The sequence below is a fragment of the Mauremys reevesii genome, linkage group 4 (assembly GCF_016161935.1).
Source record: "Mauremys reevesii isolate NIE-2019 linkage group 4, ASM1616193v1, whole genome shotgun sequence".
Taxonomy (NCBI): Eukaryota; Metazoa; Chordata; order Testudines; family Geoemydidae; genus Mauremys; species Mauremys reevesii.
This window is the reverse complement of record NC_052626.1, coordinates 103,185,929-103,202,096: the sequence shown is the minus strand read 5'-3', so window position 1 is coordinate 103,202,096 and position 16,168 is coordinate 103,185,929. Positions and strand designations below refer to the sequence as shown.

At 43.5% G+C, this 16,168-nt stretch overlaps 1 protein-coding gene across 3 annotated transcripts in view; it reads right to left on the bottom strand.

The window, feature by feature from the left end:
- The window catches only part of NUCB2 (nucleobindin 2), a 54,842-nt gene that overhangs the window by 28,758 nt on the left and 9,916 nt on the right, over window positions 1–16,168 (bottom strand). For all 3 annotated transcript variants that reach the window (XM_039535364.1, XM_039535362.1, XM_039535363.1), the window contains exons 2-4: window positions 8,561–8,731; window positions 7,023–7,130; window positions 5,508–5,634 (exon numbers count right to left, since the gene is read on the bottom strand). In XM_039535364.1, the coding sequence (XP_039391298.1) occupies window positions 5,508–5,634; window positions 7,023–7,130; window positions 8,561–8,719 (394 nt within the window). In that variant the 5' untranslated portion in view covers window positions 8,720–8,731. The remainder of the gene's footprint in view (window positions 1–5,507; window positions 5,635–7,022; window positions 7,131–8,560; window positions 8,732–16,168) is intronic.

Below are 16,168 nucleotides of genomic sequence, written 5' to 3'. Positions count from 1 at the left end.
CTAGCTCTGCTTGCAATCCATAACTGCAAACCCCTCTTCTGCAGTCAGGCAGCTGAAGCACCTGCCTCACTCCACACAAAACTGACAGAAAAGGAGGAGGAAGAGGCAATGACCATATAATTTTTAGCCCAGTGGTTAGAGCCCTCACCTGGGATGTGAGAGACCCAGCTTCAATTGCCACCCCCCCATGGAGCGGTGAACAGAGGATTTGAACAGGGGTCTTCCACACCTCTGAGGGCTCTAACCACTGAGCTTCAGGATATTCTGGTGTGGGCTCATTCAGTATCTCCTGTTGAAGCTGTTCCACTGTGCATAAATACTTAATTGCTGGGCTAGAGAGAGAGAAAATGACTTTATAGCTTAGTGATTAGGACACCCATTTGGAAGGTGGGAGATCCAGAATGCAGTACCTCTGCTTCAATCACTGTGCCTGAGGTGGGAACCAAACCCTGTCTCCCACATCCCAGGTGAGACACAGGACTAAAAGTTTTAACCTAGACAGTGTTAGCACTGCAACTACAACTGCAACCCAATCTCACAGGCGACCTCTGAGCACACCTATCCAATCTAGCCCTGCAGCAAGATAAGTGGATGAATGCTCATCTTCCCCTAGTTCATGTATTGCAATGAGGCTTGGGTGGGAGATGGTACCCGGGTGCCTTGAATGAGGCAGCAGTATGTATGCCCAGAGACAGAAATGTAGGTGCCTCAGAAAACTTAAGTGTTGAGTGTTTAGGCACCTACAGCATTTGGTGGCAGCCAACAGGGAGTTTTGTGGATTGTAATGGTGCCTAAAACTGGGATTTAGGCACCTAAGTCTGGGGGTTAAGGACTAGTTTCACAAAGGAATTTATGCACCTAGAAAATCATTGGGATTCACAACGCCTGAGTTCAACACCTAAGCTCCCTATATAATGAACAAAGAGAGATAAGCGCCTCAGAATGGAATTCACAAAGGCCAGTCAGTACGGAGATGGGAGATGCCAAGCCAAAGGATATGTGCTAAGCCCCACCCCTCGTTTGGAGATAGGCACCTCAGTCTGGGTTCCAGGGCAGTGTCTCCTTTTGCTTGGGATTCTCTGTTGCAACTCCTCTTAGAGCTAGTCTCCATTCCCGCTTACATTGCTGTAACTTGTGCTGCTCAGGGGTATGAAAGACACCCCCCTGAGCGACATCAGTTACATTGACTTAAAAGCTGTCCACATCAGGGCTATGTTGGCGGGAGACACTCTCCCACCAACATAGCTTCTGATTCTCATGGAGGTGGACTAATTATGCCAACGGGAAGAGCGCTCTCCTGTGAGCATAGCGCATCTTCACCAGACGTGCTACAGCAGTGCAGCTGCACCAATGGAGCGTGGTAGTATAGACTTGCCCTCAGTGTTAGGTGCCTATGATGATTTGTGCAGGAGGCTGTGGGAGGAGGGAGCTTAGGCACCTGGATGCCTGGCATGGTGCTGCATGGCTGAGCACCTGCAGTTCTTATTGATTTTGGTGGAATTTGTGCGTGCTCAGCTGAAAAATCAGGTCATTAAAGTTAGGCACACTGGTCAAATTTTTCAAACCTGGATACCTAAAGTTAGAGATCTAAATAAAAGAAATGCTGCATGCCTGCAGCTCCCACTGAAGTCAGTGGCATCCAAATTTGAAAAATGTGACCACTGTGCATACATACACATACATAGCATACATACATCTGCAGTCTGAGGATTTAGTTTGAGTACAAGCTACTAAATACAATTAATGCTGATCTTCTGAGACAGCACGGGTTCATGGGTGTGACATTGCACTATGATTTTATGAAAATATGCTAATGAGTGTGAATATGTAACTGGAATATGCTTCATGCAAAAGGTCTCTTGTAATGTATCATTACAAAGCTTATAATCTACTGAGTGTGATCATATTTGTATAAATGTATCATTCTTGTATCTGAAACTAGAAATATGAAATATAACTGAGGTCCTTTTGTAATTATGCAAAGTGTGGGCCATTAATGGTGGCTTGGAAACTTGATGGCTCCCATTAACCTGGACAATTGGTTGTAGATGGCTCTGTTTATTTGTAAGTCTTCCTATATACATATGTGCTGGCAAGTGGGTAATGAAGTCTTACAGTGACATGTAATCATATCATCTGAACTGGAATCCATCTTTAACCTGGTGCTTTTCCATTTAGAAGGAGGGGTGGGAACCCAGAGAGGGACAAAGGATTCCCGCCTTGTGCAAAAGAGAGATAAGGGGATGGAACGGAACAAAGGGGGCTGCAGTCATAAGAAATCCCCTAGCTACCACCTGAGCTGGAACAAGGACTGTACCAGGGAAAGGATTGGGCCCAGACTAGGAGAAGGCTAGTCTGTCAAAGAAGCTTATTGGAACATCTCTGAGGGTGAGGTTTCATCTGTATTCAGTTTCTTAATGTATTAGACTTAGACTTGAATGTTTTTTATTTTATTTTGTTTGGTGATTTACATTGTTCTGTCTGTTATTACTTGGAACCACTTAAACCCTACTTTTTGTATTAATCACTTTTTACTTGCTCATTAATCCAGAGTATGTATTAATACCTGAGGTGCCAACAGCTGTGCATCTCCCTCTATCAGTATTATAGAGGGCGGACAACTTATGAGTTTACTCTGTATAAGCTTTATGGATTTATTTGGACCCAACTCCCAATGGGGTCATCTGAGTGCTGGAGACAGGAACACTTCTTAAGCTGTTTTCAGTTAAGCATGCAGCTTTTTGGGGATGTGGTTCAGACCTGGGTCTGTTTGTAGCAGGCTAACATGTCTGGCACAACCAGGCAGGGCTCTGAAGTCCCAAGCTGCCAGGGAAAATGGGCTCAGACGTAGTCTCAGCACATCAGGTGGCAGTACCAAAGAGGGTTGCTGTGAATCAACCCATCACAATGGGGCATTACAATGAAATTTTCAGCTACATACAGTTACCATCCACTGTACCATCCACACTAGTTGTCCTTAATTAGATCATTGTGAGCTTCATCACAACTTTAGGGGGAAATCTGCCTGCATTAGAGTCTGAGATGAACTGTGGGTCTTGTGTTCATATGTGAAGCAACCCGTTCATTCCTCTGGAGAGGCTATGTAGTGGGCTGTGCTCTCTGGACTGTAACTTTCATTTAAAAAGAAAAGCACAGAAGACAAGGGCCAATTTTATTATTATTTACTAATTGTAGGACATAGCATCCAGAGGTCCCAGTCAGGGATCAAGGCCCCACTGGAATAGCCAAGGGCAGATTAGGGTTTTTTAAGTCCCCTGGGCCAGAGCAAGTGGGGGCCCCTCCCAACCCCTTCCGCCTGCAGTCTCCCCCTCCCCCCCCCACCCTCCCAGTGCTCTTGCCAGAGTGTGGGGTGCTGGTGTGGGGAGATGCCCTGCTCCGCCCACCTGGCGCTGCAGTGAGGAGTGGAGTCTGGGCACGGGCTCCCTGGCAGGGTTGCCAGGTGGGCAGAATGAGTTGGAGGTGCACGGCAGAGCCGTAACTAGGGATTTTTGTGCCCGAGGCAAGGGACAGGGGCGGCATGTTTGGCTCTTCGGCAGCAGGCTCCTCTTGGAGGGAAGAACCTGCTGCCGAATTGCTGCCATTCTTTGGCACAATTTGGCAGCAGGTCCTTCCCTCTGAGAGGGACTGGGGGACCCGCCGCCGAATGTCTGCCGAAGAGCTGGACATGCCGCCCCTCTCCCTTGCCGACGGCCAGTGGCAATTTGGCGGCGGGTCCTTCAGTCCCTCTTGGAGGGAAGGACTTGCCGCTGAATTGCTGCCAAAGGAGAGACTTTCTATGCCCCTCACCTTCTGTGCCCAAGGCAAGTGCCTCACTCGCCTTGCCCTCGTTTCGGCACTGGTGCGGGGGCGCCCATTTTTCTGCGGCCTCATTGGCCCAGTGGCTAATCCATGACTGGAAATAAGCACTCCACTAAAAACAGTAAAAAAACAAAACAAAACTGTCCTTCCCCAAAGATCTTTGGCTTTCTCCTGGCATTACCAAGGCCCAACTCCCTCAATCCACCCTCCATCCCCACACCAAGCTCATTGGCAGTGTTTCAGTGCCACAGCAGGGTGGCAGAACACTGCAAGAATACAAGCTTAAGTTATGATTCATTGCCCACTGAAATAAATAGGAGTCTTTCCGCTGACTTGATAAGGAATTTGATCAGGCCCCTACTGCGCTGATAAATCTGCACAGAAAAATTGTACGTCCACTTTAAAAAAAAAAAAAAAAAAAAAAAAAAACCTAAGCAGAACATTTTGGAAGAGATTCTTAGCATCACCATTAGAAACTCCATGCTTGTGAATACAATTCTTTTCAGAAAGAAACCTCCAGTAAAAGGTCTGCATCAAGTCTCCCTGGTTGTCTTTTTTTTTTAATTTATATTTTGCATATTAGAATTAAATCATGCAGCGTTGGGCAAAAAGACAAGGCAGTACCCCCTGCCAAGAAAGCTAGCAGTAACTGTACGCACTGGAAACTTGTATACTTTGTTTCTAAATATAAAGGCCTACTGCGAAGATTGCAGTGTAGCATTAGCAATGCTATAATTATGGACAAGACAACACTTTCATTCCAAGTCCCTGTTTCTGATGCTTAGAACTGCAACAACAACAAAAATCCTTTGAGCTGAGTTGCTCATGTTTCTTATAACACTATAAAATTTCTGGTGAGGAGGAGGTTGAAAGAAAGACAGCCACTTTTGAGCTAGTCGACCAGTTAAAAAAAACCTGTTCCGAACACCTTTAAAAAAAAAAAAAATTAGATTGCGCTAAATCCACAAAGGGACATAGGAGTCCAATGCCTAATTTTTAGGCACCCTGGTACCCAATGGAATTCTCACCCCCAGTAACGCACCCAGGCTCCCTGTACAATGCATGGGGGGAGTTAGGTTCCTAAAAATGTGATTCATATAAGCCAGCTTGCTGAGCAGGGAGGTGCCTAAACTAGCCAGTAGGAAATGCCAAGGAGAAGGGTAAGACATAAGCTCCAGCTCTCAAAGGTAGTGAGGCACCTAATTCTAGACAGGAGGGAGGTGCCTATCTGTGCTTGGGATTTACAGCCACACACCTGCTCCTGGAGTTAAGCACCTAAGCTAAGCCAGGTCAGGTTAGTACTTTCTCTCTTGAAGCCGGGTGGCTGTTGATGTGACCCCAACCTGGTATAAGCAGCAGCCAAATGGTTCATTGGAGTAGAGAGTGCAACATGGGTTTCCTGCATCCCAGGAAATGTCTAAGCCACCAGGCTACAGAGTCTGTATCTTTCTCTTTTCCTCTCTGTCCCAGTGAATATTTAATTATTCATACAGAGTGGAAGAGCTCCAATGGGAAAGACTTTCCATCTCAGGAGTATAAAATGGGGACCCTCTTACCATTCCAACTCAGTTCAACCATTCCTATTGCTGATAGGAGCCACTGAGGAGAACAAAATTGGTGGATTCCGGGCACCTATCTGATAAAGACCAATCTGTTAATTCTGTGTGAATTCTGCTTCGTATTCTTACCTTGAAAGGAATCCATTTTAGCTTTGATTAGCATCCTCAACCTTGCCACTTCTTGTCTTTTCAGTTCATCCAGCCTTGTTCTCACATGATGGCTTACTAAGTCTAGCTCTTTGCTTAGCTTTCCACTCTGTTAAAATAAATAAGTGATCTATAAAGACAATCGTGTTGTAGTTTTCAGATGCCCACCACACGTGGGCTGTAATTGCCATTTTGAAGACCTTATAAACATCATAAGTATCTCACACATTGTTTGAAGAGAATATTAACTTTGTAAATTTATTAAAATAGAAATCGGGGCAGGGCACTCACTGAAAGACTCTTTAAGCTGCCTTTAAAAAAAAATTGATGCTCCAAATATCATAATTAAACCAAGACCCTGAAGCACAGCTGCATATCTGTATTTAAAGATCTCTTCAGAAGTGAGAAGTGACCATTCTGTAAATCAGCTGTTATCATGTGGTCCACAGAGAACTGCAGATCAACAGGGTGATGTGGGTGCCAACCTCTTGCTGAAGGAGGAATTGGCACAATAGCAGTCACCTAAGGGTAAGAATGTTCAGCAGCACCTGAAAACTGTTACCAGCCCCCAGGGGCTTTGCCAGGAATGGAGTGGATCCAAGAGCTGTCAGACTTTAGCAGCAGCAGAGCTTTACATAAAAGGTAATGCAAGAGGAATGAAAGCTTAGTGCTCTTAAGGTGAGGCTGGGGAGAAGAGAGAATTTGGAGCAGCCAGCTGGAACTGGAGAAGGGCGGAGGAGGAGTGAACGTAACCTAGGGTGGCAACAGCAGGAGAGAACAGAACACCAAGATGGTGGTTGGAGTGGAACCAGAAGTAGGGTTGCTGGGAAGAGAAGAGAACCACAGCTCAGTCTTTTTTTTATTCTTCCCAAACACTGCCACCTTTATCACAAAACTTGAAGACAGTGTGGTGTTCTCAATTCCCAGTGGCTTCAGGATCAGGCTTTTTTGTGTTTCTCTACTTCCCCCACCCGTTTCCATGTCATTAAATTCACATGTGGCACATTGCTTCCATCTGGGAGGGCAGAGAAGCCTCTCTGCCATTGGCTCAGTATTGCTCTGAATCACTTGGCAGGCAACAAAGTGAGAGCTATGCGAAGAGCCATTTTGACGTTTATGAACTTTGTGCTGTTCCTTCTGAATTCCAAAGACTTCTAAAGAATTCTTAAGGCCTTGCTTTCCATTTTGCACAACGCTAATAAATGTTTTCCAAAAGCAAGATATCTGAATCTAGTTGTTTTATTAGTAGTTAGGTAGCAAATTAAAACCTCTTGGGAGACTGATATGGTACAGTTTCTTTAAAAAACAGGATATCTGTCTTGTAGCTGCAGAGATAAAGATCTCTTTAAAGAATCTAATTTAAATTGTGTAAGCTAATGAAAAAGTAAAGGCAATACTAAATAAAAATTAAGACTAATAGAAAAATATGAAACTATATCATTAATTTGTAGCTGTCTAAACTCGTCTTGATTAAATTCTATTGATCTTTGCACATACCTTTATTTCCTCTATATCTGCAGTCTGAAGTTTCTCTCTGAAATGTTTGTCTGTTTCTAGGACATCTATCACTTGCTTGAGATATTCATCATAATAAAGCCCAGTATCCTTTTAGGAAAAGAAGTTTGAGATTAGAAAAAAAATGCCTCCAAATGTTTTATTTTAATATAAATGCAAAGATTAAATCTATTCACATACAATCCCAAACATCAGTAGTATTGAGCATAATGCACTGACTCAGTATATCAGCAATAAGATATGAATTTCTTTGCTTTGGTTGGTTTGCACAATTATCAAACACAAACTAGTTTCCTCTGTTCCCTTTTTGTTCTAGAAGTTGACAAAGGAATAAAGGCAGAGAGAGATTTGAGAACATACATCATGCACATTTGGGGCCTATCATGTATATTACAGATTAAAGTTTTTTTTTTTTAAATTTACTTGGTAGACAAATAGACCACAACAATTCAGAACATTTTCCCCTACAGGAGATTATCTCCTTGAGTTTCCACTTGCTGAGTTTACTAGGAATTCTTTTTTTAGGGAGCATAATGTGCCACTTCATTCCCATCCTGATAGAAGCAGCCGCCACAAATTTGTCTCCCATAACCCGATATCCACCTCCAAGAATCATGCAGATCTTGGGGGAATTTACAGCAATTACAGGACCATTCACACAGGGCCACTGGAACAGAATTGCTGGGTGCTCACTAGCTGGAGCTGCCCCAAGAGGGTGAAGCTTGTTCACATCAAGCCAGCAAAAGTTTGTATGGCAGCAGCGTATAGTAACATCCATTGTGTTTTTCCCCTGTGAGTTTGGGTCAAAGGGAACAATCTAGAGGAGCCTAGCCAGCTAGAATTGAACCGTGTGGATATATAGAACTACCCCTCTCCAAGATTTCATGTTTAGTAGCAGGACTTCACTTGCAAAACAACAATATTATTGTTTAATAACTAAAAGCTCTTACATGCACTTTGACAAAGTGGAAAATGGAGTTGCCATGAAACAAACATATTATCTCAGCTGTCATTTTGTTACATGGTTACCCACTGCATTTTGTTACTAGGAAAATTGTTTGCGAAAATCCTTCTGTATTTCCCTGATTTAACCCTATTCCACTCTCTGAGGTCCAAGTTGGGACCAGCATTCTTCCTGCCAAAGATGACTGGATGGAACTTCCTTTTAGCCTATTAATGCTACTCAGTCAGTTGGGAGAAGGTGTACAATAGGCATTTCCTCCCCTCAGGAGCTTTGTGCATTGCCTCTGTTACCTCCCCAGTCCTACCATATCAGGGAGCGAGAGATGGGAGCAAGTATTGAACACTGAATATTACCACCCCACATGGAAAGGTGAAATACTACTAGCTTCCCCTTGGAGTACAGCACCAACAAAGTTAATTATTATTTATTACAGCACCTAGGAGGACTAGTCATGGACAAATCTCAAAATGAAAAAAAATCAACGAGCTTGTTATTGATAGAAAAAATACGGCCTTTTAGTATAAAGTATTTAATAAAATACCCTTCATTTACTTACTGGGGTTTCTATTTTTGCTCCTTCTACATGGGGTTCTCCTTGAACTTTTGTCTTGTCTATGTCTATAGGCACTGCTTCCAAACTGATTAGGAGACATGTCACCAGCAGAACACAATGTTGTGGTAGGATGGTTCCCCACCTCATCTGAAGCATCATCATCACTCACTAGAGCTAGGTTTTAACAGAAATAAACTAGGTTATTGGACAGAATAAACACATTCATATTAGCACCAGCAATAATCCTACTGATTATACATTATAAAGCCATCAAGGGACATTAGAGCCAAACAGGGTAAAAAAAAAAATACTACTCAAGGATTATTTTAAAATCTTAACAGATTAATAATTAGACCTCACTAGGCTGTCAAAATGGTAGTGATATTACACAGCTAACATATGCAATGTAGCAAGTATCCTACCCACAGAGAGAGAGAAGATGAGGCATTATTACAAGGATTATTATATTGGCTTCTGTATGTTTAAGTGAAGACTCTTAAATCTGCTGTGGTATTATCAGTAATTCTGTAAAATGGTTTGGGTGGCAATAAAGTTTAGGATTTATACACTAATTTAGATGTTCAAAGTCCTGTACAATTGTCAGTTAGTTAGTGTGAAAGATACTATATAAAACAAGGTCCAGATACTACTCTCACTGAAAGCTTTCCAATGATCATAATGGGAACAGGATCAGGCCTCAGGAATTGTATAGGGAGTGTCCTGATTTTGGGGTCTTTTCCCTATTACCCCCCACCTCAGTCTGATTTTTCACATTTGCTGTCTGGTCACCCTAGTCACTTCTGAAGAGACCTTTAAATACAGATTTATTTGGGCATAAGCTTTCGTGGGTAAAAAACCTCACTTCTTCAGATGGCATATGCAGAACAATAGATACATAAGATTGTCTGTATTAACATCTGTAAGTCTTTTGTTGAGGAAATAAAGTGAGAAAGCTAATATTGTATGTTATATACATCTTTTGTTGAGCATTTCACAGACTAAAAGGATCCCAAGGATTCATTGAGATTATTTTTTTCTTATTTAAAGAAATCGGCAAAAAATGCCTGGCTGGAGTAGAGTAACTCTACTGAAGTTAGTGGACTAACTCTGACATTAGTCCTTGGTATCTGGTAGGAGCTGCTGTTGCTGCCACCAATCATGCACTGAATGTGTTATTTTCAGTGTTGGCAGCTATGGACAAAGTAGATCAGATTAACTTTTGCTGGATCATTCCCATAAAAAAATCTGAACTGATTTGCTGGGATCAGTAAGTTAATTTCTAGCCTCAGCATAGTGTTGGTGACTTCTCTGTGGCCTGCAATGGCTCTGTACAGTTGATATGTGAGGCTGTTCAGACTTCTAAATATATTTAGAACAGTGAAGTGTCCTGATCATACAAAATGTGCAGTAATTAAGATTATCAGATTTAAAAAAAAAAAAACTTTGTCTAACTTTACCATTTTAACAATACAATATACAGATTCATTCTGAGGATCTTATTAACAACTATCAAGACAGTAAATGGTCTGCACCCTCTTAAATTTGATGGTAGAATAGGCAAATGAGTATTTGTCCATACTTCTGAGTCATGACTTTTCAAAACACACACACACACACACACACACCATCCTTGGCTTTTGACATTGGGTAATTTTTGTGATTGAGGCGCGAATAAGCCGTACATAGCTGTACAAAGTCCATTAACAATTTTAAGGGAATAATTAATGAGGAAGCACTTAGCAAGCAGCATATTGGAAACACGGACAACCAAGACTGATACACTTGCAATCTGCTCCCTTCCCAGTATTCATGTGCACTAGGCCACCAGGGCAGAATAGGCCAACTGGATAAAGGAAAAGAAGTAGCAGGAAAGCAACCCTATGTCTCTAGCTATAATACAGCTTGTAACTGTAGTTGTAACCTGTTAGTGGCAATCTGTGTTTACATACATGACTAATATTTGATTAGTAACAGTGGCAGCTAATCATATGTCACTTGTGCCAGCAACCCCCTAAGCTGGCCAGTGGCAGTCTCCCTGTAACCACTTTGTAATACTGTTGTCCTGTGAGCAAGACCCCATTATTGTGCCTCATTACCTGATACTTCTTCCTCCCAGAGTTTATTGCCCCATGTGCTGCTAATGCTACTCTTTTTGCATGTTCTCCAGTTCTATACCTAGTCCCTGCTGAGGCACGATGGAATACGTACCCCAGATACAAACATGGTTAGGGAGCATAGTAGTTCAATGCACAAGCTGAGTTAACAAATGATTGCGTTGTGAATAAAAGCTATTGTTAGTGGAAATAGCTCAACCATATTTGTAGCAACCAGTTCAGATAAAGTCACAAATTGGTTACAGAAACACAACTTTACTCATCATGTGGGCAAGCCCCTAAATGTTTTATTATAAACACAACCTCAGGGAACCTAATTACAAACCTGCTTCAAATTTATAGCATAGTCTGGACCATGACCATATAATCTAACTGCTGCAACCTTAAAGACAATCCTGGAGAAGAGCTGAAGCTCAGAAATCCACTCTGAAATCAGAGGAGATAGTCAAATCCACAGTCAAATTGTAGAAACCACTTCCCTGAAAATTTTCCCCAAATGTGCTGCTTTGAGGGCAGCCTGATCTGGATAAATGAAAGGGAGAAAGGAAGCAGGAAATCCTAGGAATAGACATGAACATAAGTTAATGACCAGAGCCTGAGGACACAGTAAGCATACTCTGATGCATCTTTTCAAAAGTGTTTCTTAAGGAGATTAGAAGAGCAAATATTTTAATAGTTCACGTAAAGAAACGGCACTCTTGTTTTCTATGATAAAGCTTTCTAAGATAATTTGGGCCTTTACAGATGTTTCCATAAATGTTAACAATACTAACTTAATATTGCCATAAGTCACTCTACATAAGTGTGTAGTTTTTTTAAAAAAAGTTGCTCTGCCACTGATTCAGTTTAGCCTTGGGCATGTCACTAAAGCCAACACTTTCAACAGTGGTCTCTGATTGTGTGTGTGTGCGCACGCGCAGGACAGTTTTAGCCTAATTTTCATAGCTGCTAAGCTTCAACTTTAAATTAATAGGAGGTGTAGATGCTTGGCAGCTTTGAAAATTAAGTCCTGAGCATCTCAAGTTGGGCAATGAAAAATCAAAAGCTACAACTGTAAATTTTAGCCTTAACTTTCCAGGGACACTGAAACATAAGGCCAGATTCTACTCTCAGCTACACTGAATTTACACTGCTGTAACTAATGAAATTACTCTACCTTTCCACTGTTGTACCTGTGATCAGAACCTGGCCCATAGTTTGTGGAATGGGAATATTTTAATATCTATCCCACAGGATCAGATTAACTCTCCTGTGGGCCTGGGGCTATTAGATTTTGTGGGGCCCAAGTCTTTTTCCCAATTTAAAACAAAATGATCACAATTATGGCATCGAGGCTATTAACGCTATACTAAACTTGCCTTTTAATTAACATAAAGCTGTTCTATGGCTACATTTCAGTCTTAAAACATGTAGCCTATGGTTAAGTTAATTCAGAATAGCCTACATCTTACCTTAGAACAGCCATTATATTCGTTTTTCTGGTAGGGAGTTTGGGTGCAGGAGGGGGCTCCAGCCTGGAGCAGAGTGTTGGGGTAAAGGAGAGGGTGAGGGCTCTGAGAGGGAGGTTGGTGCAGAAGGGGATTCTGACCTGGGGCAAAGGGTTGGGGTGTAAGAGTGGGTTCGAGGTGCAGGCTCCAGCCAGGAGGCGCTTACCACAGGCAGCTCCTGGCCGGAGGCGCAACAGAGCTCAGGCAGGCTGCCTGCCTGCATGCCATGGTCCCACGCCGCTCCCGGAAGCAGCCGACTGCTGGCACATCTCTGCACGCCGCAGGGGGAAGGAAACAGCGTGTCTCCATGTCTGCCTGCAAGTGCTGCCCCCACCGCTCATATTGGCCAGTTCCTGGCCAATGGGAGCTGCGGTGATGGTGCTGGGGCCAGGGGTGGTGCATGGAGCTTCCCTCTGCCCCTGCCAGGGGCTGCAGAGACGTGCCAGCAATCAGCCGCTTCCGAGAGCAGCATGGGGTCACAGCATGCAGGCAGTCCCTAAAGCCCCTGCATTAATCCAGCCCTGCTATCCCAAAGGTGTATTGTGAATGCTTGTACAGTGCTTTGAAGATGTAAAATGGTAGGTGAATATACACATGAAGCTTATTACATGTACTTTATGGATGAGTTTGGTACTATTACTACCCTAATTTGCATTGCAGTCAAACGAAAATAAACAAATGAGGTTTCAAAGAACTGTCCCGACTTATAGTGACATCTGGAAATTGGAGTCCTATTTGCTTGTTCTATGGGCAATATTTGCTAATACTTTGGAGAGCAATAATGTAGGCTGTTGGTGTATCTTAGAATTGCTTGCTGTTAAGATATCATGGTGTAGGAGAGAGAATGTAAGAGTAAATATTTGGGTCCATATTTTCAAAAGGGCAGCCTCTTTTGCAGGCACAAATTCTACCCACAAGATTTCCACATGAAGTTTTCAACCTACAACTGAATTTTAGTTGCAGTTCTGAGTATTTGCACCTGATTGTGAGTGCAAATCAGGTAGTTAGCCACATCAGTAATTAAATTTATACCTGCAGTTCATTTTGTGGATGCAGATATTGTTGGTGAAAATTGTGCACGTAAAACGCATTCATAAAAATATACTCAATTTGGGGGAATATTTTCAGCTTCTAAGAACCTTAAATATAGGTTCATAGTTCTTTTTAGACTAGATATTTAGTTTGGGTGGGATGTTCAAAAGAAACTAAATAACTTAGGAGCACAAGTCCCATTGACTTTCCATGGGACTTGATTTCCTAAGCAAATTAGGTGTTCTTGAAAATTCCCATCCTCTAATTAAGTATTATCAGATAAGATATTGGAATGTGACCTGATCCTCCCTGTATCTGTCCCATCTACCTGACATGATGCAGTGCTTTGAAAACCAGGCTATCAAAAGAAGGTGCAAATTGCTGGGTCAGACCTTTTTGCCTTTTAGGCAGATAGCCTGCACTGCAGCATTCCAACAATAGCATGATCTTAGAGAGACACGATGGGTGAGGTAATATCTTTTATTGGACCAACTTCTGTTGGTGAGAGAGAAATTGGTCCAATAAAAGATATTACCTCACCCACCTTATCTCTAATATCCTGGGACCAACACAGCTGTAGCTACACTGCATACAACAATGGACAGTATGATAGTTTAGCCTAAACAGAAAAACCTGTAGGTGTGGGGAAGAGTTAAAATTACAGAGAAGCTGAAATGGATGGACAAGAAATTCACAGATCTGTTGCCACTGAGTGCAGAACTTGAGTTTTAACAATGGGTTTTGAAATGCTTCCTGGGGGCACCTGGGTGCTATGAGTCACCCCACTACCACCTGAACTTAGCAATAGGAAGCCTTGTTTGTGCCTTCCAGGCAGGGGTCAGCTCCCCAACTCCACCAGCCACAGGCAACACAAGCACCACTTCTAGGCCTATACAGGCCCTGCTCTTAATCTCTCTCTCCTACAGGTTAGCAATAGGCACACTCCAACTTTGAGCCCTCCAAGCATCTCTCTCTGAGGGTCTAGCCCCTGTTCCACTGGACTCTCACAGTATTCACATATTTGCTGCTTCCAAAGAATCAGTGCCCCCAGGTTACAGTTACACCTAAGATAACTTCTTTGCTTAATACAGAGCACATAGACATGGTTACAGTGAAAACGAGTAAAAGTTTTATTTAGCAAGGTATAGAGGTACAAATGATAGCAAGTAGAAGTACTGGAAACAAATGCTCACAAAGAAAATAAAAAATCATAAGTGTTCTAGGACCCAGATTCCCTTAACTGGATACTTTCCTGTCTTATATAATTAAAAAATATACATATATAAAAATTATTTATAATAATAATATATATAAAATGAAAATCTATATATAAAAGAAAAACAGCTCAGTCTGGAGCAATAGCTTCAAAAGGATAGTTCAAAGAGGGTCTGGGAAATGGCAAAAAGCCTTCACAGAGAGCATGCCTGCCACACACTCTTCCTGGGCCATCCTCAGGCCACGCCAGGGGGCCCTCAGCGCATGGCCACGCAGGGCAGGGCCTGAGGGCGCAGGGGGTCCCTTAATGTGCTGCTCTCTGTGGCCGCCTGGTCTGTGGGTGATGTGATGTAACATTAGTCTCTCTGTGTAATTAGTGGAATTAGGTGTGCTGTTACTGTTGTAATGGGTGTAATTAGTGGTGCTTCTTTACAGTGTTTAGTTTTGGTTTTACTTAAAGAATGACCTCGCTTAAGAATGACCTCTTGACAGAGTTTTTTACTAAGAGTAAGAATGACCTCGCTAACCATAATTTGCATAAGCATAACAGCCACAGCTCAATGAGGCAGGCTTCAGAAGCAAAGCGCTCCTGGCCACAGCACTGATATGGCCTCAGAGCTCATCGCTCTGCTGCTTACTTCTGCCTCCAGCATTGCTCTGCACAGCTAAGCACGCTTTACTGATTTAGCTGTGCTGTACAACTAGCACAGCTTGTGCAAGAGCTGCAGCGCTCTTTCCTCTCCAGTGCTTGCAACAGCGCTAATGCAGCAATCTGAGGGTCTTCTCAAATCTGAGACTTGTTCTGAGATCTCTGAGAGCTCTTTCTGAGACTGGTCTTTCTGTTGCAAGAGACTGTGACTGTGCTTACTGTTGTTCACTGTGACTTTCACATCTGTGTTCTCACATCTTTTCCAGACCTTTCACATCTCTCCTTTCTGACTCCTCCGCCATCCGCCAGCGAATGGCTCGACGAGAGAAGCTGAGAGGGAGAAAAAGAGGCCAGCAAGCAGGCCGCAGCAGAGAGGGCTCCAGCAGCAGAGCGAGAGCGGAGCAGGGCAGGGCCAGCAGGAAGAGATGGCCAGAGACAGAGGAGCGCGAGGAGGAGGAGGAGCGAGCAGGCAGCAGGCATTGGGGAGGAACAGCAGAGAGGCAGCAGAGCTGAATGGGCGCGGCAGGCGCTCCAGCGCGCCGCAGTCAGGAGGAGAGAGGAGAGCAGCTGCAGTTCATCAAGAACCGCCAACAACACTGTCGCCCCCCCCCCCTCACCCAAAGTGACCCCCCTCACCCGCGCTGTCCAGACGGCGTGACCCAACCGAGTCCGCATCCCCACACCGAGCACACAGAGCACACACACAAGCTGGAGACATGTTAGTACAAGCAGTTTCAACAAGCAGTAACTTTCCCCAACCCCAGTTCAAAACCCAACTGTGTAAAGCGTTATATTACATTTCCGTTGCGTTTATGGTGTCAGAAGACTTTGCTTCTGTCTCAGATTGTGCTAATGTCACTCTGTGGGGACTGTTCTGTAATGTCACTGCACAGCCACAGTCCACTGCACAGCTGCTGCCTGCACAATGCTGCAGGCAGCACTGCAGGCACAGTAGGGCACCAGTGAGCAGCTGTGTGGTGTAGGTGTACAGTATGTGTCTTTGGGCAGGGTGTGTGCAGTGTGTGGGGTGCCTGTGGTCCTGGAATGTAAACATGTAGGCTGTTCATCTCCAGGCCCCCCACTGGACCAGTAGTCCCGTGCCCCCCCCCCCACC